This window comes from Thamnophis elegans, chromosome 10 (genome assembly GCF_009769535.1).
Source record: "Thamnophis elegans isolate rThaEle1 chromosome 10, rThaEle1.pri, whole genome shotgun sequence".
NCBI classification, from domain to species: domain Eukaryota; kingdom Metazoa; phylum Chordata; class Lepidosauria; order Squamata; family Colubridae; genus Thamnophis; species Thamnophis elegans.
The window spans coordinates 62,645,627-62,668,844 of record NC_045550.1 but is presented as its reverse complement, the minus strand read 5'-3'; the positions used below and the strand labels follow the sequence as shown (position 1 = coordinate 62,668,844).

Genomic DNA, 23,218 nt, shown 5'->3' with positions numbered 1-23,218 from the left:
TACAAATTTAAATCAATGTTTCTCAACCTGAGCAATATTAAGATGCGTGGATTTCAACTCCCAAAAATTGCCATCCCGCATGTTGTTGTTGTTGTTGTTGTTGTTAGTTGCGAAGTCATGTCCGACTCATCACGGCCCCATGAACAATCCCACATGTTAGCTTGGGAATTCTGGGAGTTGAAGTCCACGCATCTTGTAGTTCAGGGGTGTCAAACTCAAGGGCTACGTGGTACTTAGATCTGGCCCACGGAAACAGTGAAAGACTGCCCCGTGGTGCTTCTGCCAGCAGAAACGGAGTTCCCAAGCTCCGTTTTCACTGGCAAAGGGTTGCAGGAGGCTGTCCAAGCCGAAAACGGAGCCTGGGAGACAGGTTTTGCTGGCAGGAGCCCGGAGCCCCCGACACAAGTGATGTCGAGCTGGCCACCCCCACCCTGGCCATGTCCCCCCTCCCCTTCCTCGAGGTCAAACACAGCTCTTATGCGGCCCTTAATGAAATCGAGTTTGACACCCCTGATGTACTTGCTGAGATTGAGAAAACTGGTTTAAAATGTAAATTGCTTTGGTTTTTAGTGAGACAATCCATTGGAGCCCAGACTCCGGACCTTGCTCTCTTTCTGCAAAACTAATGACCTTTCTCTCTGTTTATCATCATGCAAGACTTTTCCTGATTCTGAGCTTTATTTTTTCCTGATATTGCTGATTATTTATTGTGATGTTTTATTATTTTTAAAGATGTTTCTTTCCACGAATTCTTTCAGCGGATGCAGTTGTATTGGGTTAGAAAACTGTGGCCCTGATTTACAGCTGTGTCGGATTTCACTGCAGATTTAGGAGTTTTTTCCTGAAACCCGGGGATAAGGAAATAACTTCCTTACTAATAAAGGAAGGTATTAGAAATGCAGGCGTGAATACGCTATTTTTAAAGGAATGCACTGGAGCGTAAAAAATTGGGCCATCTTCCACGGTTCCTTTCTCTAGCCTCCTGGTGATTCCATTAATTTCTGAATATATTATGATAAATCCAGCTGGTAGAAGACAGCAACCATGTTAAATGACCCAGATGTTTTTTTGCTAGAGTCATAGGGTGGGTGGGATAGTAGGACAGTTCAGAGAAGAAGTGTAAAATGATTACACACCGGAAAGGGGAAAACCCACTGCTTTAAATATGCAGTGAAGCTTACAAATATCTCATTTAGCTATCACTAGTGCTGATAACCCGGCATTGCCTGGGTATTTTATATGTGGGGAAAAACGTCCGGACCAAATGTAATTTCTAATGTTGGATTTTCTGTCCCATTGATGTCTGACTCTGAAGGCAGCTGATAACTGGCATACAGCTCTGGCCCCCTCTCTGCCTCCGACACAGAGCCCTCATCCGAGCCTTCCCCAGACTTCAGGACTGGCCCATCTTCCTCCCCAACCTCCACACTGTCTGTCTCTTTCTGCCAGCTCTGCTGGCCGCTGGGGAGCCACAACAGTGGGTGGGTTGAATAAGCACCTGTAGAAATCTTGCATGTGTCAGGGGTGAGTTCCTGCCAGTTCTAACCTCTTCTATAGAAGAGATTCCCCAAATCTACAGTGCCATTTAGAACCGGTTCCAGCTCCCTCCCCCCGCCCATCCGCACACTATCAAGATGAAGAGCGAGAGGAGGAATTCTGGGAGTTGAAGTTCACAAGTCTTAAAGCTGTCAAGTTTGAACACCCCTGGAGTTTTTTTTCTAAAGGATTAGGGGTGCAAGGGTCTTGTAACTTGACAGCTTTAAGACTTGCGTGCTTCAAATGCCAGAGTTTCTGAGCCAACATTTTGGTTGCTAAGCAAGAGCGTTGTTAAGTGAGTTCATCACATTTTACAAGTTGGCCATGCCCACCCAGTCACATGGCCGGCAAGCCACTCCCACAAAGCAGGCCACACCTACAGAAGAGATGTAAAACAATTTGAAACCCATCCCTGCTCTGTGTGTGTGTGTGTGTTTGTGTGTGTGCGTGAGCGTGAGCGCACATAAAGGTCATAAGTGTGATAAATGGTCATAAGTCACTTTTTAAAGTATTGTAACTTCAAACAGTAACTAAGTGAACTGTTAAAAGTCAAAGATTACTTGTATCCATTTTTGCACTTTTTCGCGGCAGAAGCTCCACGGGTGGAGAGAAACGAGTTTTATTATGCCCCCAAATCCTACATCCTTTGTAGCAGATGAATTAGGGATGAATGCATTAGATGCCCAATTGAAACAGAATCATAATATTTTCATACATTTCTGAAAACAAACAGTGTGTCACCTGGATGAGGTCCAGCAAGCGATTGCTCAACACAGGCAGGGCCCTATGGGAAAACTACTCAGACTGAACAGCCAAGACGTAGATGCAGAAAGAGATAAAGATCTTGGAGAGGAATATGGGAGACAAGTCAAAAAGAAAAAGAAAAAGCACAGCAGTTAAAAGTATTGAAGCGGACAAGAGATGATGGATAGATGATTTTTCGTGTTTGGTGTTGTTTTGATTTGCTTCTCTTCCCTTCTTCCCTTTCTTTTTTCTTTTGTAGGCAGGTGATATGGTTAGAAATTAGGTAGGATAGAAAGAAAACGTTTTTTTTTTTTAAACAAAGGATGACATGATTAAAAGAATAAGAGATAGAAATAAGAGAAAACTGGAATATTAGTGTACACTTTTATCAGGGGTGGGTTTCTCGCCCCGTTCCAACCGGTTCGGTTGGAACGGGGCCGGCGGCGTCCTCGTGCACGCGCGCAGTGCACGCATGTGTACTAGCGTCTGTGCGATGCTCCAGCTGCTCCTGGAGGATCGCGCAGGCGCTGTATGCGTCCTGCGCATGCGTGGAAGCGCAGAACTCGTCAAAACTGGGTAAGAAACGCGGGCGGGCGGGTGGATCCTTCGGCGTTCCCGGAAGTTACTTACTTCTGGGTTCGCTGACCAACCGGTTCGCGGGGACTGCCGCGAACCGCCTGAAACCCACCCCTGACTTTTATAAATGAGAGCAATAATAAGAGAAAACATAGGATAATTGAATAATGACAGATTACAACTTTATGTAAATATGTATTACTATTAGAAATATATACACGTTGGTTGAAAGTAGTAACTATGACTACAGCTATTAGTTTTATTTGTATTAAGAGTGTATGACACCCAGGTGCCACTATGTTCACGCATTGATGTTTGCAAAAAGTAAATTTTAATTTTTTTAAAAAAAACCACTGGCAGGGCCGTTTCAGAAAACTGGGATAACCCTTGCAAGCGTGACCCCCCAAAAGCTGTTTTGTGCTGGAAGGCCAACCCCACCAGCACTCTTGAGGTTTGATTTATGATTTGTTCTGCACAATTGCAAAGGCAAGACACAGAGAAATGAAAGTAAAGATGCCCCTTCTTTGTCAACAAGATTTTGCTTGCCCAGGGGTGGGGTTGGGATATGGTGTAGGGATTGGAAATCATCTGACAAAGCCAGAGGCGAAAACGCAGCCAAAACTGTCAACCAACTAGGACTCTGCATCTGACTATCTGCTTTGTACGGCTGAGTTACGGCGTAGTAATTCCTCCTTCTGGCTCTCTCTTCCCTTCTTGTACAGATGAAATAATGCAACAGGAGATCAGGCCTGTCACGGCGGTGGAGATCATTGAACAATTGCACCGGCAGTTTGCTATTTTGTCAGGTAAGATATCTTCAGCGGTCTTCATATTTCACTTTTTTTTTTGTTCTTGACTGTTAGAGCAATTAATTAGTAGAATGATTTGACTCCAGAAATTATGAGTGCTCCAACACGCTGACATTTTAAGGAGAGACTGGACAACCATTTGTCTGAAATTGTATAGGGCTTTCTGCTTGAGCAGGGGGTTGGACTAGAAGACCTCCAAGATCCCTTCCAACTCTGTTATTCTGTTACAACCTCGGTTGTGTCCTTTTGCAAATGATGGGCGGTGTTTCCAGATTCCCCTTCCCCACCCTGAACAAAACTCATGAACAGTAATTGCCGTCTGCTTTTGACAGATAAACAAATCCAGATTTTTCCCAGTAAAACTTTTGGAGAGGTTCTTCTATCAAACATACCTATTTGATTTTTATCCCACCTATATTACTTTAAAGTAACTCAAGAGAGGAAATACACACACATTCCCTCGTCCTCCTATTTTCCCCACAACAACATCCCTTTCAGGTGGCTTGAGCTGAGAGAGTGCTTGGCCCAAATCACCCAGCTGGCTTTCATGCCTAAAGTGGGACTAGAATTCACAGTCTACTGGTGATTGGCCTAAAGTCAGCCAGTCACCTTTCATGCCTAAGGCGGGACTCAAATTCACAGGCTCCTGGCGATTGGCCTAAAATCAACTAGTCACATTTCATGCCTAAGGCGGGACTAGAATTCATAATCTCCTGGCGATTGGCCTAAAGTCAGCCAGTCACCTTTCATGCCTAAGGCAGGACTCGAATTCATAGTCTCCTACTGATTGGCCTAAAGTCAGCCAGTCACCTTTCATGCCTAAGGCGGGACTCAAATTCACAGTCTCCTGGCGATTGGCCTAAAGTCAGCCAGTCACCTTTCATGCCTAAGGCAGGACTAGAATTCATAATCTCCTGGCGATTGGCCTAAAGTCAGCCAGTCACCTTTCTTGCCGAAGGCGGGACTAGAATTCACAGTCTCCTGCTGATTGGCCTAAAGTCAGCCAGTCACCTTTCTTGTCTAAGGCGGGACTCGAATTCTCAGTCTCTTGGCGATTGGCCTAAAATCAACCAATCACCTTTCATGCCTAAGGCGAGATTGGAACTCACAGCCTCTTGGTTTGTAAGCCAGCATTTTAACCACTAGAGGGAATAACAAGAATGAAGGAGAACCTTGGTTATTTTAACACTTATATTTTCTTTTTGCAGAGTAACGAGGCGTACATCTGTTACTCTTTTATTTTTGATAATCTCTCTATTTTCGGGGGTCTATAGATAGAACCACCAATTTAAGGGACACATCACTGCTTATAAAAATGCGGTGGATTCAAAGATTTTTCCCGAGGCTACTTCCCCCCCCCCCAAAAAAATGCAACTGCTTTTGCAAATCCACTTTGATAAATCCATGAGAATTAGCACGTCACACAGTCTGCTAACCGTCTTCTGTTAATGGAAAGTCTGTCTTTTCTAAAAAGAAAGTGAAATTGAAGCTTTGGTGGCATCTGTTCAACAGATTTACATCGTGGCAGTGTTCCGATAATGGGGAACTCTGCGGGGATTTGCATAAGCCCTGCCCCATAAACCCTGCTGCCAGTCTCATTATATTAATATTCCTGGAGTAGTTACTCACTTAATGACCAGTGGATTAGTGACTATTTGAAGTTATGAAGAACCCATTTCCCCCCCCCCCCAAATATTTAGGAGCTGTGATGGCTACAATCCCTCCCCCCTATTGTCACTGCATTTCAGGTGCTTGACGGTTTTTATATCTGTGATTCATGATGGTTTAGTAATGGATATTTTTGACCAGTTTCCAGCAAAACAAACAACTCGCAGGAATCAATGGATTCTCTTAATGACCATGGCGTTTGCTTAATAATCTCCCCGTTCACTTAACAACCATGGGGTCTCGCTTAATAACCACTGGGAAAAAAAGTTGTAAAATTGAGTCCAGTCCCACGAGTGCCTTGATTTTACGACAAAAATTTCAGGCTCCATTATAGTTGCAGGTTAGAACTATACCTGTATTGGGTGCCACTGAGCCACGATGGCGCAGTGGTTAGAGTGCAGAACTGCAGGCTACTTCTGCTGACTGCTGGCTGCCTGCAACTTGGCAGATCGAACCTCACCAGGCTCAATGTTGACTCAGCCTTCCATCCTTCCAAAGTCGGTAAAATGAGGACCCAGATTGTTTGGGGGGAAAATATGCTGAGTCTGTAAACCGCTTAGAAAGGGTTGTAAAGCACTGTAAAACAGTATATAAAGCTAAGCGCTATTGCTCTTCCTCTTGTTAACTGAAACAGATCCAGAATGTCTGGAGAACCTGTTTATCTGATGAATAAAATATATGCTTAGATGCCTCAAGCCAAGCTTGCCTTCTACATTAAAGAGCTCATGCTGTTTTCTTGGTAATAATTTGAAATGAGCTTGCCATCCCTTCCTCAAGAGATTCTCAGGCTAACCTATCGATTTAGAATTTCTCAGGTGTCTCTTATCTGTATCCTAACCATGTTCAACCCTGCTTATCATCTTGGAGATCAAGAATGACTAAATACTGCCACCTACTGTTTTATTTGGGTACTATCAACAGTTATAGTTCACAGAAAACAGTGCCTCACTTTTGCATTTTTCTGAATCTTCTATATATCAGGGGTGGGTTTTACCGGCGGTGGTACCAATTCTGTTTGTGTGCGCTTCGCCTTCCAGTGCTTTCTGACACCAGTTCTTCGCTTGTTAGTTCTTCCTCTTGTATGATTATTCCCTGTGCAGCATCTCTTCACTCCCCATATGGCCACCCACACATCCTATTATATTTTACTGGTTGATAACCCGGCATTGCCTGGATATTTATTTATAGGGGGGAAATGTCTGGATGTAAATTCTAATGTTGGATTTTCCTCCTTACCAGACGGAGCCCCCTTGTGGAGTACTGTGAAGCCGTTACCATGGCAACTCCACTGCGCTGTACAGTAGAAGCCATTTTACGGCAGTACAGTAGAAGCCATTTTAAGGCACAACAGGTTGTATCTTAACAGAGCACACACCCCAAGGGGTTTTAGGGGTGTCTTACACCCACAATATTTGTTTCCGGAGAGTAAGTCATCTTACTCATCAGTCATCAGGGAATTGCTCTAATGTCATCCTTCCTAATGGACGCTGCTACTTTGGACTTCCATATTTGTAATGCCAAAAAAGAGGATACTCTGGAGAGGCCCCCATTTAATCTAGTGGGCCACGTAACATTCTGCAAGTAGTCCTCAACTTACAACCGCAAGCGAGCCCAAAATGTATCTTGTTAAATGAGACACTTGTTAAGCGAAGAAAAAAGGGAAGAGATGGTGAGAGTGCCCTGAGTTTTATGCCCTCTCTGGGCTTTTGAATTTGAGCTTGTGTTCTGATTGGTTGTCAGACTCCCATGGAGCGATGCAGGGGCAACTTTGCAGGTTGTGTTTTGAGTCCCAAGCTTGGTTGAACCTTGTTGGGTGAAGTAATCTTCCCAGGTGCCATGTGGGTGAGTTCGGTTGCTAGATGGGTAGAGGGCTAATCCTACCTTTGTTGGATCTTGGGTGAGAGCATTTGCCTATGAACAGATCTAGCTATCTCTTTATCGGACATCTGCTGTGGGCTATTGAGGAGGGTGGGGGCTATTAAGAGTGAGTCTGTTTCTTGCCTAAAACACGTTTCTTCATTTATCATCCAGGGAAATATAATCTGCCTTTTTAATATTTCCTAGATCAGTGATGGGTAAACTTTTTTGACTCCTGTCTCAAAAGCAGGGGGGAGTGCGAGGGGGGGAGTGCATGGGCATGCCACACCCGTAATGCTATCTGCGCCCACCCCTGCATACGCCTGTGTGCGTGACCAGCACCCCCCTTTTGGCACTCTTTTTTCGCCCTCCCCAGGCTCCAGAGGCTTTCCAGGAGCCTGCGGAGGGCAAAAACTGCCCCCCCGCCTCCCGGAGGCGCTCCAGACGCTTCAGGCTTCCCTGAAGCTCCCGGAGAGTAAAAAACCAACCTACGGGGAACCCGGAAGTTTGGGAACGATGACTTCTGGTTTGTCCGTAGGACTAATTTTCGACCTCCGGAGCCTTCAGGGGGTTCCCTGAAGGCTCCAGAAGGCGAAAACAGCCCTACAGCCAAACCGGGAATTCCTTTCCTGAACTTCCGGTTTGCCCGTAGGGATGGTTTTTCATGCTCCAGAGGGCGAAAAACAGCCTCAAAGGAAGGCCAAAGTAAGCTGGGCAGCACACACATGTGTGCTGGAGCTGACAAGGCAATGTCTCGCGTGCCCTAACCAATGGCTCCGCATGCCACCTGTGGCACGCGTGCCATAGATTCGCCATCACGGCTTTAGAATATTTCATTTTTCTAGGAGGGGGGTAGGTGGTAACTTCCTACGCTTGCAATTTATTTATTCTGCTTTTCTGTCTCATTAACTATCAGTCTTCAGCTCTGAAAGAAAGGTCATAGTAATTGGGTTACTGTGCTACTTTCTGAGCTACTAAGAAAGGTCATAGTAATTGGGCTACTGCGGCCACAGTGACATCTGTCTTCTCCGAATCCTAGGCCAGGGATGTCCAACCTTGGCAAATTTTAAGGCCTGCGGATTCCAACTCCCAGAATTCCACAGCCAGCCATGGTGGCTGTGGAATTCTGGGAATTGAAGTCACAGGCCTTAAAGTTGCTAAGGTTGGTTATGGATGCCTCGGCCTAGATCAAACAAACTGTTGGAAGGAAAATCCATCTGGTCCAGTTCCAACCTGGCTGGAAATAAAATGGAGGCCGGAGGCTGTGATTGGAAAAATGGTCCATTTATTGATGAGCAGAACCACACACAAAGACAGCGTTCAGTTCTGGGTCAGCTGAACTACTAGCTGAGCGAGAGGAAGAGTGTCAGCCTCTCCTTTCCTTGCTTGCTATCGGCTGCCATAGTAACGGGGAGGGTTACTCGTGGTATTTGCGGGGGGGGGGGAGAATTACTAGGTCCTGGAGGAGTTATCATGAAGGGAGTTTGGTTCTCACCATCTTCTGCACAGGCTGATAGCAATAGCAATAGCAGTTAGACTTATATACCGCTTCATAGAGCTTTCAGCCCTCTCTAAGCGGTTTACAGAGTCAGCATATTGCCCCCAACAACAATCCGGGTCCTCATTTTACCCACCTTGGAAGGATGGAAGGCTGAGTCAACCCTGAGCCGGTGAGATTTGAACAGCCGAACTGCAGAACTGCAGTCAGCTGAAGTAGCCTGCAGTGCTGCATTTAACCACTGCGCCACCTCGGCTCTACAATGATGGCTGGTGTTTGGACTTGGTCAAAGTCAGCCGTCCCTGCATACCATCTGGATGAGGCCACTTGAAGGTGCACCCCGCATGGCACCTTTGGGAGCTGGGGATTGCACATTGGGTTGGGGTAATTGGGGAGAGGGTCTTGGGTAAACGTTTGATATGTAGACGTTCGCGCATTTTTGCTCCAGATCTTGCTTTGCTTTAGCTGTTTTCATTTCATGTCCAGTTAAAAGTACCTCTGTCTCTACTCAAATGGAGTTGAGGGGTTTTATACGGTTCTGTGTTTTTGAACTTTGGCATTTGTGCAATATGGGCTTTGTGTTTTTAAAGAGGCTGTTCGGCAATTCCTATTGTGGCTAATGGCTTTCGTCCCGTGTTGGATCTTGGGTTGTTCTAAATCCTACCATTCTGCTTTTGTCAGCTGTCAAACATTGCTGCAAGGGGTTTCGAAATATCCTGCCTTGAATGGGCTTCTGCCAGCAGTGCTTGCTTAGCTTATGAATGGAGCCATCTGGATAGCCGACTTCCTCTTTCAATGCGCTCTTTATCTCCTTAAATGCTGGCGTCTGCTGTGGCCTATTAAGAAAGACTGGGGGCTGCTTCCTGCCTCTAAAAACATGTTTCTCGGTTTCTCTTTTGGGGAAATATAATATTCTGCCTTTTTTTTTAAATATTTCCCAAAATATTTCATTCTTGGGGGGAGGGGGGACTTCCCAGAAAACAAAGCTCAAAAATGAGAGACGGTGGAAAAAAAGAAAAGGAAACATCCTTCCCAACACTAGGATTAGTAGCAGGAGGCCAAATGGGATATCACGTGCTGGGAAGCTTCCAATTGCTTCCAATTTGCAAAATGCATAATCGGGGTCTTCTTGGATTGCGGATGAACAGAGATAGCTGAAAAAAAGAGAAGAAAAGCAGAGAATTGGGAAAAGATAAATGTCCTCTTCTCCCCCCTCCCTCCCCCAAACACATCCTGATCTGGCCCAATTGTACTCGGAATGAAGTTCCTTCGTATGGGGATTTTTTAAAAAAAATAAATAAATCTCCATTTATATTTAATCACGTTCCCAAGCACCACGGAGATGCAATCAACTATGCTGGCTACTTTTATTCTATGCACCGAAGCAAAACCATATACCAGCTGCTGCTGCTGTTTTATTTTTGCTGAGCTCACTCTCCAAAATATAGCCCCCCCTTTGCTCCCCCATCGTTACATTGCCAATCCTGTCCACAAGGGGTCAGTAGTACCCCTCCTTTTTTTGTCTTTCTCCCTGCATAGACAACACCCCCCCCCCCAAAGCATCAAGCTACAATATGAATAGGATCATATTCATCATCATTGTTTTAACCGTCGTTTGTCCACTGCAGGATGAAGGCCTCTTCCAATACGGTTCTGAACCTTCTTTTGCCAATTGGGCCCACAATGCTTGCCGATGGCGTCGGTCGATCTTGTTTTTAGGTCTCTTTCGTGGATGCTTTTGACAGATTCACCGAGTTGGAAGGGACCTCGTAGGTCATCTAGTCCAACCCCCTGCTCAAGCAGGAGACTCTACCCCTGTGGGTTGGGACCTCTTTGGGGGTCGCCTAAGACCATTGGAAAACACATATTTTCGATGGTCTTAGGAACCGAGACACCAATTTTATGGTTGGGGGTCTCCACAACATCAGGAACTGTATTAAAGGGTCGTGGCATTGGGAAGGTTGAGAACCACTGCCCTACACCATTTCTGACAAATGGCAGTGCAGTCTCTTTTTGAAAGCGTCCAGTGATGAAGCTCCCACAACTTCTGAAGGCAACTTCTCTTCCATTGGTTAATTGCTCTCACTGTCAGAAAGTTCCTCCTAATGGTTCATTGAGAAAGGTGGGGGCTATTAAAAGTGAGTCTGTTTCCTGCCTAAAAACATGTCTCTCCATTTCTGATCCAGGGAAATATAATATTCTGCCTTTTCAATATTTCCCAGGATATTTCATTTTTCTAGGGGTGGGCGATAACTTCCTACACTGCCTTTGGTTATCCGACTTGATTCTCCTATAAACACCAGAGGCATCGGCTCTGCACTGCAGGGTCATTAGAAAGGGAGGTTACATAACCACAGCCTGGAAGGAAAACTTCAATTTAGTACAATTGCATTTTAGAAATAAGTTACTTCACCTTACTTCTCACTCAAACCGCCGCGGTCACCACCGCAACGCCAAAGTCTCAGTGTTGGCCTGCTTAACTGGTGCCCTTACAGGAACTTCATTCTGTATGTCATCACAAGTCTTTTGCAACTTCCAGTACATTCTTTGCCTTACACACCTCCTATTTTGACAGCGTCGCCATTGCCTACCTGGTTTTGAGCTGATCCTGTTTAAATCTTCCGTTACTTTCCCTCTCCCAACCACAAACATCTTCCCCCCAAAAATGCCAATAGTCCTGGATCCCTGGGCAGTCTGAGATTTGTAAAAGTTAACTTTCGGTGACTTGCTTTGATTTGTGACTTTTTTCTCTATGTCAGAGTGTGCACAGTGTGACTTCTATTTTGTAGTGTGAGAGAACCCAGGGTAAAATAGGGTACACGGAGGTTTTGTCTTTTAAACAGTGGTTTATCTACAAGGCATGCATGTTTCTATGTATGTATGTATGTATGTATGTATGTATGTGTGTGTGTATGTATGTATGTGTGTATATGTATATGTGTATCAGTGGTGGGTTGCAGGCGGTATGCCCCGGTACGGGGGTACTGGAGCCTGCCTGGAGCACTGGACACTGTTCCGGTACAGCGCTCCAGAGGGCCCACCCGCCTTCCCGAACTCCTTACCTGTCCTTTAAGCCTTTGGCGCTTCAGTGCACGCGCATAGCACGATGTTCCGCCGAGCAGCTGGAGCACTGCGGAGGCTTGCGGAGGCATCGCAGGCAGGTATGATGCATGTCCGCACCACACGCATCCATGTATGGTTGGAGCGGGATCTGGAACCCACCATTGATGTATATGTATGTGTGTGTGTGTCTGTGTGTATGTATGTATGTGTGCGCGAGCATTAGTGAACCAGTAGTAAACCAGTTAGGAGTCCACCACTGGTCCACAGACCACCAGTTGATGACCGCTGGACTAGAAGACCTCCGAAGTTCCTTCCAGCCATAAGATTCCATGTTCTATTTAGCTGGCGCCACTATTTACGTCCTTACTTTGAAACGGAAGTGCTCTTAATGCATTTAAGCTGGAAAGGAAACAATATTAATGACCTCACCGAATGCAGATGTTGCTGCAATGATGAAGAATGATTGTGATTGCAGGAATGAGAACATCAAATGCTGTACAGGTAAGTCCTCAATTTGACAACCGTAACTGAGCCCAACGTTTATGTCGCTAAGTGAGACGGTTAAGTGAATGTTGCCTCATTTTACAACCTTTCTTGCCGCAGTTGCTAAGGGAATCCTTGCAGTGGTTAAGCTGGTAACACAGTTATTAAGAAAATCACTGCAGGCGTTAAGTTAGTTACCCGTTGTTAAGTGAATCTGGCTTTCCCATTGACTTTGCTTGTCAGAAGGTCACAAAAGGAGATCACGTGACACCGGGACACTGCAACTGACATAAATATGAACCAGCTGCCAAGCATCTGAATTTTGATCACATGACTATGGGGATGCTGCAACGGTGTGAAAGTGTGAAAAGGGGTCTTAAACCAGGGGTCCTTGGTGCTCTCTGATCTTGCTTGTTTTCTTGCAGAGGTTTCATTACCCAAACTAGGTAAACATCATCAGTGCTAGTTTGATGACATTACCTAGTTTGACTATTGCAACATCTGCAAGAAACAACCAAGCTTAGAGAGCACCGAGCCCCTCATTTCAACCCTGAGTTACAAATATTCTCCTTGATTGGCCATAAGCCACTTTTTTTCAGTGGCCCTGTAACTTCAAAGGGTCATTGAAAGAATGGTTGTAAGTCAAGGACTACCTGTAGCTACACAAGTTCTAATAGGACTGCTGTAGATGCACTATGCAAAGAGGATTTTCTCGTATCGATGTCCTTTGGGGTGGGCTTTGTTGTGGACCGCCGGCAGACAGCAGAGCTGAGAGCAGAGTCAGACAGTGAAGATGTTAGGAAGGAACATTGGCCAGTCCTGGGGGGCTGAGGAAGGCTTAGATGAGGACTCTGTGTTAGAGGCAGAGAAGGAGCTAGACAGCAGCGAGGCAGAGGAACAGCTGGAGCCTGTTCCCAGTGTGCGTATGAGCAGAGCTGCCAGAAGACAAGAACAACTAAGAAAACAGGGTCGACTTGGGAGTAAAGCCACACCTTGGAGGTGATTGGACCCTCCCATAGGAAACAAAAGAGGAGCGAAAAGGGAGCGGGCTTTTGCAGGAAACAATTCGTTCCTTCGGTCGTTTCAAGAGTGGAAAGTTCTGTTTGTGACTATAAGAGACTCTGTGCCAAGTTTTGCCTTGCCCTGCCTTTGGAAGCTAGTTATCTGGCAGCTCTCCAAGCGAGATAAGGTTCGTGTTGATAAATATTCCTCTGAAAGACTGTTTGCCAAGCCTTGCGGACTGTGAATGAAAGGAACTCACAGTCGTGTAAATAAAAGGGGTTTTGCCGGGACCAAGACTCTGATTCTTGCTTGTTAAGGAAGCCTGGGTCAGAACAGGTTTTTTTGCTTACTGAGGTCCAATTTCTCTTGCAGGTGGGAGAGGCAAAGACGGGGCACCAATCATTACCTTCCCCGAATATCCAGGGTTCAGTGAGATCCCCGATGAAGATTTTCTGAACGTCGTCACTTACTTAACTAGTATTCCCAGGTAAGTCTTCAACCACTGCAAGCTTTGATCTGGTTCTGAACCTAGGTGACTTCACTCCTTCTTTTCCCCCAGGGAAAAGATCAAATAGCATTATTTTCATCCCTTCCAAATTTTGGAATATTCCTTCTCTGATCCCTCTCTAGTATATATTCTCTCCAGGTTTGAATTCTTGCAGCTGGATAACCTGGTTTGTCCTGGCCCTGGCCTGCGTTACATCTTATTTATCATTTTTGCATGCTATTCATCTCTTGGGTCTAACACAGGGGTGGCATTTACTTACCTTCTCTATCTAATGTGTGTCGCACAAGCGCTTCGCCTTCTGCGCATGCACTTTGCCTAAGAAAAGGGCCTAAATGGGTTGCCGTAGAGCCAGGGCGGATGGGCGGGGCCACCCACCATTTCCGCTACCGGTTCAGGCGAATCAGTCAGAACAGGCAGAATACCACCTCTGGTCTAATATCCATACGTCATAGATATACAATGGTGGATAAATAGCACCCATCGTATTTATGAAAACAGAATCAATAATCCGAACAGTTTATATTTAAGATGACATTTCTGTATCAATTCCAGGAAACTGTCCTTTCATACCTAAGTGGAAATGAAAGCTTTATTTTATCATTTGGACTTCAGAAAAATTAAGAGTGATGGTTTACTAGTAAATATGTTTACTAAGACATTAGTCATGAGTCCCTACACATCCACAAGAGATCTAAGTCCAACCCACCTTGAATGTCTTTCTTAATTCCCACTAATTTCCCTTTACTGTTAGTAGGTCAGATTCTTGTAGAGAACTTAATCTTGCAAAAAGTTTGAATTGCCTGAATCGCCCGATTTCCCCGGCGCTTGATACTTACAACCACAATTGCGCCTCAAAATTTCCATTGCTAAGCAAGGCAGTTGTGAAATGAACTTTGCTCCCTTTTTATGACCTTCTTTCCCATAGTTATTAAGTGAATCACTGCAGTTGATAAGTTAGTATCACAATTATTAAATGAATCTGGCTTCCCCATTGATTTGGCCTGTCAGGTCACAAAAGGTGCCAATAGCCAGCGTCCAAACTTTGGTCATGTGATCATGGGGTTACCGCAAAGGTCACCTTTTTCAGTGCTGTTGTAACTTCCAATGGTCACTAACAAATGGTTGTAAGCCGAGGACTACCTGTACAAGATGAATGTCAGCCACAAAGGATCAGGACCATCCATGAAGTTGCATCACACAAGAATCTAGTCAAGTAAAGTTCAACACTAAATTTGCACCAGATAAGGATCAATAGAATTCAGGAGAAGTTGGGCTTGAAACGTTTATGGCAATGTAATGATTCTAAGCTGATGATGCACTTAACTCCGCCACCCAGGTCTGGCAGCTCTTCTATGCAAACTCTGATTTCACCTTTCGCCAAAATTTCACCTTCCTCCTCCAAGCATTCTTACCTTTGCTCAAGTACATTTCATTAACTGAGGAGCCTTCCACTAGCAGATCAATAGAAATTTGTAATGGAAGATGGCTTTTTTATTTTAATGTTTGTTTGTCTTTGTTCAAAAATAAATACAAATTGTTAAAAAAAATAGAGGAGTATAGAAATTGGCATCCCATCTTATCCTTACCACATTCCACTGTTACCCTAAATGCTGATGCCACTACTAAAAAAAACTCAGTAAAATCCTGGCTCACGTTACTCAATAAGAGTTTAAATTTCAGTAAATATCTTCTTTTAGCTTAGTGAAAGGCATGGCAGGAAACCCAAATGCAGGACAATAACGATGAAAAGCAGGATGAAGTATGTAGAACAACAAAGAGAGAGAGAGAGAGAGAGAGAGAGAGAGAGAGAGAGAGAGAGAGAGAGAATGAATGAATGAATGAATGAATGAATGAATGATTTCTAGGCCCTGCAGGTGCCAAGTTGGAAAAATATAATGTTACCTTGTAGAACTTATGACATTAATGGTTGTGTAACATCTTACGATCTACTAACCACAAAGGGGAAGTCTAGATGATTAAGAATATTCTGTGTATTTTCTCCCACATTTTTTTTTCTGAGTTACCTAAGAAATTACTCATCTTAAATGTCCATTTTTTTCAGCAACATGCCCTCAGAGGACATGTTTCCTGGCCCTCATGGTAGGATGTAATTGTTAGACTTTGCCTATCTCTTTGTTTATGGTTCCTCTAAATCAGGGGTGTCAAACTCAAGGCCCGGGGCCCAGATCTGGTCTGCAGGATGCTTTGATGTGGGCTGCAGGGCCACCCTGGAAACGGCGAAGGACTGGCCCGCTCTGCCAGCAAAAATGGAGCTTGGGAAGGAGGCCCTCCCAAGCTCCATTTTCCCTGGCAGAGGGTTGCAGGAGGCCATCGCAGCAGAAAACGGAGGTCAGAAGCCTGCTTTCGCTGGCAGAGTGCTCGGGCGACCACATGAGTAACGTCGAGCTGGCCACGCCCACCGTGGCCCCACAAGGTCAAATACTGATGTGACCCTCAATGAAATCGAGTTTGACACCCTTGCCCTAAATTAATATCTTTCCTATTGCATAACTTGGCTCACTGATCATTGCTCAGCTCAGCTCAGACACACAACTCTCCAAAATACCTCAGAATTATAGTTCTAGATACGCAGAAACTTGGTGCCGAAACTTATTACTTTTTTCAACATCTTAAAGTGAATAAAATACTTCTGTATTCTCCTATTCTGTTATTCTGCATTCAGAATAATATGGTGTTTCTTTTAAGAGAGCCGAGGTGGCGCAGTGGTTAAGAGTGCAGCACTGCAGGCTACTTCAGCTGACTGCAGTTCTGCAGTTCAGCTGTTCAAATCTCACCGGCTCAAGGTTGACTCAGCCTTCCATCCTTCCGAGGTGGGTGAAATGAGGACCCAGATTGTTGGGGGCAATATGCTGACTCTCTGTAAACCGCTTAGAGAGGGCTGAAAGCCCTATGAAGCGGTATATAAGTCTACTGCTATTGCTATTGCTAAATATTTTCTAACATAAATTAAAGGAAATATTTAAAAAATATGCATGTACCTAAAGATACACAGGTAGTCCTTGACTTGCAGCCATTCATTTCGTGACCGAAGGTACACCAGCACTGAAAACGTGACTGTTTTTCACACACATGCGACTGACTCATATTTATGATGGTTTCAGGGCCATGAGATCATGTGATCACCTTTTATAATGTTTTGACAAGCAAAGTCAACAGGGAAGACAATAAACAACCATGTTACAAATTTAACAACTGTAGCGATTCACTTAACGACTAAGCTATGAAAGATCATAAAATGGAGCAAAAATCACTTAACAAATGTCTCACTTAGCATCAGAAATTTTGGGCTCAATTGTGGTCGTAAGTCGAGGACTATCTGTATGTATATTGATGTATGAGCACATCATATTTTAAATAGTTTTTTCCTAAGATACACAATTCCTACCCCTAATTGGATTAGAACCACAGTAATGGTGTGTTATCCATTTAATTATTTTCCTAGGCTGTTTTTCTTTGTTAAAATCCTGTTCCAATCTGTTCCAACTATTGTTTAATAAATTATTTTAGATTGTTTGGTTGCACAGTCAGTCAACTAAACAATATAAAATTGTGTTTAGATTGGATTTGGCATTTTTATCTACCCGTTGAGTCTTTGCCAAGGATCTGGTATAGGCAAATGTGGATGTTTGATGGTCTTAAAGGAATCATAGCAGGATGTAAGCTGTTCCAAGTAAAGCTGCCTTTTGCAATTGACCGATGATGGTTTTGTCAATGCCGATGGTGTGACCGTCTCAGGAATTCTGGGAGTTGAAGTCCACAAGTCATACAAGGGCCATGGTTCCCCACTCGGGTTTAGAAAGTTGAATAATGGCTTTACCTTATGAAGGGTCTTATACATGTAATGTCTGGCTATGGTGGTCATAAAGGGACGCGGGTGGTTCAGTGGCTAAGATGCTGAGCTGTCAATCAGAAAGGTCAGCAGTTCGGCGGTTCAAATCCCTAGCGCGCATAATGGAGTGAGCTCCCGTTATTTGTCCCAGCTTCTGCCAACCCTAGCAGTTCGAAAGCATGCAAAAATGCAAGTAGAAAAATAGGAACCATTTCAGTGGGAAGGTAACACAATTCTGTGTGCCTTCCACGTTTAATCATGCCGGCCACATGACCACAGAGACGTCTTTGGACAGCGCTGGCTCTTCGGCTTTGAAACAGAGACGAGCACTGCCCTCTAGAGTCGGGAATGACTAGCACACATGTGCGAGGAGAACCTTTACCTTTATCTATGGGAGCCATAACAGCAGAATCTGTTACTCGGGGAAGTGATGGCCTCTCTTTTGTTGGAGGTGTTGAGGCTGGACAGCTATCAACTGAAGATGTTTTAATTTGGGGGTTGGATGTAATAGTTTAAATGGCCCGCTTCCAATTCTGGTTTTCTGCACACGTCTTCATGTTTACGGGGAAGAAAATACCTCTTTGTTCCAAGGGCTTCGTGCCCATTTTTGCTGCACTCAGTACAAATAGGAAAACATCCTGGACTATCACTATTTATTTTCTGTGCCAAGCGTTGCTCAGGATCCGTTATTCACCTTATAATCTTTCCCTCTGATTTGTACAATAAGGGCTTCAACACATCTTCATCTTGAAACAATAAATTGTAAGATGGCCAACTCTTTTCCAAGCTAATGCAGAATGATGTTCTTTCTGTGCAGGGCAGATGTCAAATTAAAATAGTAACAGCAGCAACATCTTTCCTATTGTGAAATTCAGCACGCAAAAAAGTGAGCATTGATCTTATAAAACAGGGATGGAAACTGCTCGTCAGTAGATCAGGAACAGAGGCAAAAGCTGTGTTCAGATAAGAGGTTTAACCTGGTTTACTGAATAGCCCGTGTTCCCTTTCTATTGTTTGTACAATATTGGGAATCTTGAACACATCCGCTCATCTGGATTCACCCAGCGTGCTGAGCCACGAAAAACAGGGTTCACATGCTAATAAAAAAAAAAAGCTTGGATTTAGATTAAGGGGTGAAATGCTACTGGTTTACCGTTAGTAAAAAAAATGCTTAACAAAGTAAAAAAAAAAGTTCTGACGATCCGCTGTGCTGCGCGATGGTAGGAACTTTTTTTAAAACTTTTTTTTTTTTAGCATTTGGAGTCTGTTTTTGTTCCCAGGAAGCTTCCTTGAGGCCTGCTAGGTGAAAAAATGGGGGTGGGGTTCTGCGAAAGAAGGAAGGAAGGAAGGAAGGAGGGAGGGAGGGAGGGAGGGGGAGGGAGGGAAAAAGGAGAGGGAGGGAGGACCACAAGCCTGGCACTAGATGCAGCTTCAGGAAAAAACATTCTTGTGTCTAGTTGTTCTGGTGTGAAGTGCTCTATAGCAGTGGTCTCCAAGCTTGGCAACTTTAAGACCTGTGGACTTCAACTCCCAGAGTTCCTCAGCCAGCAAAGCTGGCTGAGGAACTCTGGGAGTTGAAATCCACAAGTCTTAAAGTTGCCAAGCTTGGAGACCACTGCTCTCTATAGCATCGTTTTGAAGGTAACAATAGAAATGTTGGGCTCAATTGTTGTCATAAGTCAAGGACCACCTATGTGGGTGAGAGAATTTCAAATCTTCAGTATCATTCTTTATAAAATGAGGGGGGGGGTTCTTCTAAGTTGCATGAACAGAGGGATACAATCAAGATCAAGTGAGGTACCAATACCACTCTATAAAGCCCTAGTAACACCACACCTAGAGTACTGCATCCAGTTTTGGTCACCGCACTATAAAAAAGATGTTGACCAACAACACTGTCATTAAGCAAGACATCACACGATTGCAACATGGCTGACTCATGCATTCTGGGAGTTGAAGTCCACAGGACTTAAAGGAGCCATAGTTACCTACCCCTGATTTAGGTGGCTGAAACTCAAATTAAATTGTGGATTATTTCCTTAAATCTTTTGATGAAGTCAAAGGAAAGGCTCACAATGAACAAAGACTTGCAACAAAAAGTCAAAGATAATTAAAAAAAAGTTTCTTCCAACATATAAATAACAAGAAAAAAAATCAAGGAAACAGTCGGTCCACTAAATATTAGCCAGTGGTGTGGAGCAGCAGCCGCCAAAAAAACCAATGTAGTCCTAAATTGCATGAACAATTTAGATACAATCAAGATCAAGTGAGGTACTAATACCACTCTATAAAGCCCTAGTAAGACCACACCTAGAATATTGCATCCAATTTTGGTCACCACACTATAAAAAAGATGTTGAGACTCTAGAAAAAGTGCAGAGAAGAGCAACCAGGATGATCAGGGGACTGGAGGCTAAAACATACGATGAACGGTTGTAGGAACTGGGCATGGCTAGTCTAGTGAAGAGAAAGACCAGGGGAGACATGATAGCAGCCTTCCAATATTTGAGGGGCTTCCACAGAGAGGAAGGGGTCAAGCTACTTCCCAAGGCACCCGAAGGCCAGAGATGGAATAATGGATGGAAATTAATCCAGGAGAGGTTCAACCTAGAAACAAGGAGGAACTTTCTGACAGTGAGAACAATCAACCCATGGAAACACAAGTTGCCTTCGGAAGTTGTGGGAGCTTCATCCCTGGAGGCTTTCAAGAGGAGATTGGACTGCCATCTGTCAGAAATGTTGTAGGGTCTCCTGCTTGGGCGGGGCTAGGGGGGGGTGGACTAAATGACCCTTTCAACTGTTAAATCTATTAAATCTTCCAAATGCAGGAGGGGGGGGGGGACTCGAACGCAGAACTGCTAGCACATAAACCAGGTCCACTTTATTAATTCTGCAGTCATTCATCCATAAGGAGAGGCTACTCCATGGATGCTCAGATGTGTCTTCCATTTCTGAACTTGTGTGTAACTTAAAAAGAAAAAAAAAAGAGGGATCTACGGGGCTGGCACGATTTTTGCTCCTGGCCTGCAGATTTTGGGAAAAGCTTATCCTCAAAAAGCCTCCTTGTTCACCACCTCACTCAAAGGATTTGCGTTTTACCAGCCTGAGACCTTGCAAATAATCCCAAATTCCTCCGGCTGCTGTCATTTTTTTGGGTGAGTGGGGAGACTGCAATCCATCCGAAGCGATTTTAGGGGGAGGGGGCGGCTTGGAGAGTTAAAAAACTACCCGCGTTTGGGAAAAGCGATGCCAGGGAGGGAAAAGGTGGCATGCCACTCTCCGCCCCGGGCCCCTCTGCCCTGGCTGGGATCAAATGGGAGCGTGTCGCCGCGGACCGGGGGGAGGGGGGGATTTTTGCTGCAGTAACGTAGCCGGGAACGACCGGGGCTGCTGCTGCCGCTGTTTCTTCGCATTCCCCCAATATCTCCTCTGGTTATTTTGCAGTCTGGAGGCTGCCAGCATCGGTTTCATCACCATCATAGACAGACGGCGGGACAAATGGAGCGCGGTCAAGGCATCGCTCACCCGAATCGCAGTAAGTGACAATCCCACCGTCGTGTGTGTGTGTGTGTGTGTGTGTGTGTGTGTGTGTGAGAGAGAGAGAGAGAGGGAGGGAGGGAGGGAGGGAGGGAGAGAGAGAGAGAGAGAGAGAGAGAGAGAGAGAGAGATGTCGCTCCGCGTGGGGCTTCTTGCAAAACTCCTGCGGCAAATCTCTTTACTTGCCTTCCGGATGCGCGCCCCTGTTGCATGCTCGCACTTTTCTGCAAACAAAAAACAAAAAAACACTAACCCACAGAACCATCCCACCCACCCCCACCCCGCATTTCAAATGCAAAGGGGCAGCTGCAGCCCGCAACCTGTACTGATTGATAGCCGGAGCAGCCTCGGGGAGAAATTAGGGAAGGAATGGTGGGAAAGGGGGGGGGGGGGGGCGCTACAGTTGAATTTTGCAGATTATTTGTAGCCTATGACTAGCATTAAGTGTTGTACCTTATGATTGGTGTGGAATGTATCTTGTCTTTTATGCACACTGAGAGCATCTGCACCAAAGGCAAATTCCTTGTGTGTCCAATCACACTTGGCCAATAAAGGAATTCTAATCTATTCTATTCCAGTGTTTTTCAACCACTGTGCCGTGGCACACTAATGTGCCGTGACATAGTGTAAGGTGTGCCGTGGGAAAAACACCCGCCTATAGTCAATATAGGCACAGAGTTAAATTTTTTTAACATTTTCTAATGGTGGTGTGCCTCGTGATTTTTTTCATGAAAAAAGTGTGCCTTTGCACAAAAAAGGTTGAAAAACACTGTTCTATTCTATTCTATTCTAGCCTAGCCTAGCCCATTCCATTCTATTCTATAGTCTATTTTCTATTCTATTCTGTTCTATTCTATTTTCTCTTCTCTTGTTATTTCTATCCCATCCCATCCCATTCTATATTCTGTTCTGTTCTATTTTCTCTTCTCTTGTTATTTCTATCCCATCCAATCCCATTCTATATTCTGTTCTGTTCTGTTTCTCTTCTCTTGTTATTTCTATTCTATTCATCTGGGGGTGGGGGGTGTTGGAGGACTTCTCTTGCATATTTCTTTCACAGCCCACCCCCACCCCCGTTGGACAGCACGGCCAGCCGAAAGGGGAAGGGGAGGGTTGCTGAACCCACCTACCCACTCCCGCTCTGCCACTGGAGAGATTCCCACGGACCCCCGCACGATCTGCTGGGTGTCCTCCCCATTCTCCCCCCCCCCAAAAAAGGAAAGGGAAATTGGGAGGGGGGAATAGCCAGCCACTCTGGCAAGGACGGTCCCCTCTCTTTTTTCTGCAAATGAATCGCTCCGATTGAGAACTCGGGGCAAAGATGCACGGGAATATAAATAGCCTTGGCCCTAAGGTATTTATGCAATGCTTTTGAAGGGCGCTCTTCCAAAGGACGAGGAGGAGGAGGCCCCGTTTCAATGGGAAAAGCAGGCCTGCCCCTTTCACACATGGATTTTTCACGCAATGGGGCTTTGCGGGGGGGGGGGGGAGTGAAAAAGAGGCTGTGGATAGGATCCCCGTTGCTCTATGCACCTGCGGGTTTGAAAATGAAATCTCTCTGCTTCGGATCATCCCAGCTGCACCATATATAGGAATATATCTATATCTAAGCATTATCTACATTGCTTTCTCTAGGTGGCTCAGTGGCTAAAACGCTGAGCTTGTCAATCAGAGAGTTCGGGCAGTTGGAATCCCTAGTATAGGTCTTCTGCACGAGCAGGTTGGACTAGATGACCTCCAAGGTCCCTTCCAACTCTTGTTACTGGTACACATCAAACACAGGGGTAAATTAAATAACATGGCAATGCCGATCAATTTGCCAAGAGCAGAAGCAGCCGGTGCAGTTGTGAGTAAATGTGGGTGGTGGGGAAAAATGTTTATCAACCCCACAAGAACCCACAAGGGCGGTTGGAAATATTTTTCTCTTCTCTTCTGCTTTGAAGAAAGCATTTTCTCGGAAGCAGGCAGGAAGCCTTGGGTGATTTTTGTAAAGCTGTAAGGCAACATCAAAGGGGGTTAGGAATCTCACAACAAGGCTGACCTAAATAAGTTTCTCTTTGTTGAAACCGCACCAAAGCTCACTGCAG

At 44.9% G+C, this 23,218-nt stretch overlaps 1 protein-coding gene across 1 annotated transcript in view; it reads left to right on the top strand.

The window, feature by feature from the left end:
* The window catches only part of LOC116513722 (probable guanine nucleotide exchange factor MCF2L2), a 73,620-nt gene that overhangs the window by 48,943 nt on the left and 1,459 nt on the right, over positions 1–23,218 (top strand). The window contains exons 2-4 of the mRNA XM_032224905.1: positions 3,579–3,662; positions 13,609–13,723; positions 21,039–21,129. Coding sequence (XP_032080796.1) covers positions 3,579–3,662; positions 13,609–13,723; positions 21,039–21,129 — 290 coding nt within the window. The remainder of the gene's footprint in view (positions 1–3,578; positions 3,663–13,608; positions 13,724–21,038; positions 21,130–23,218) is intronic.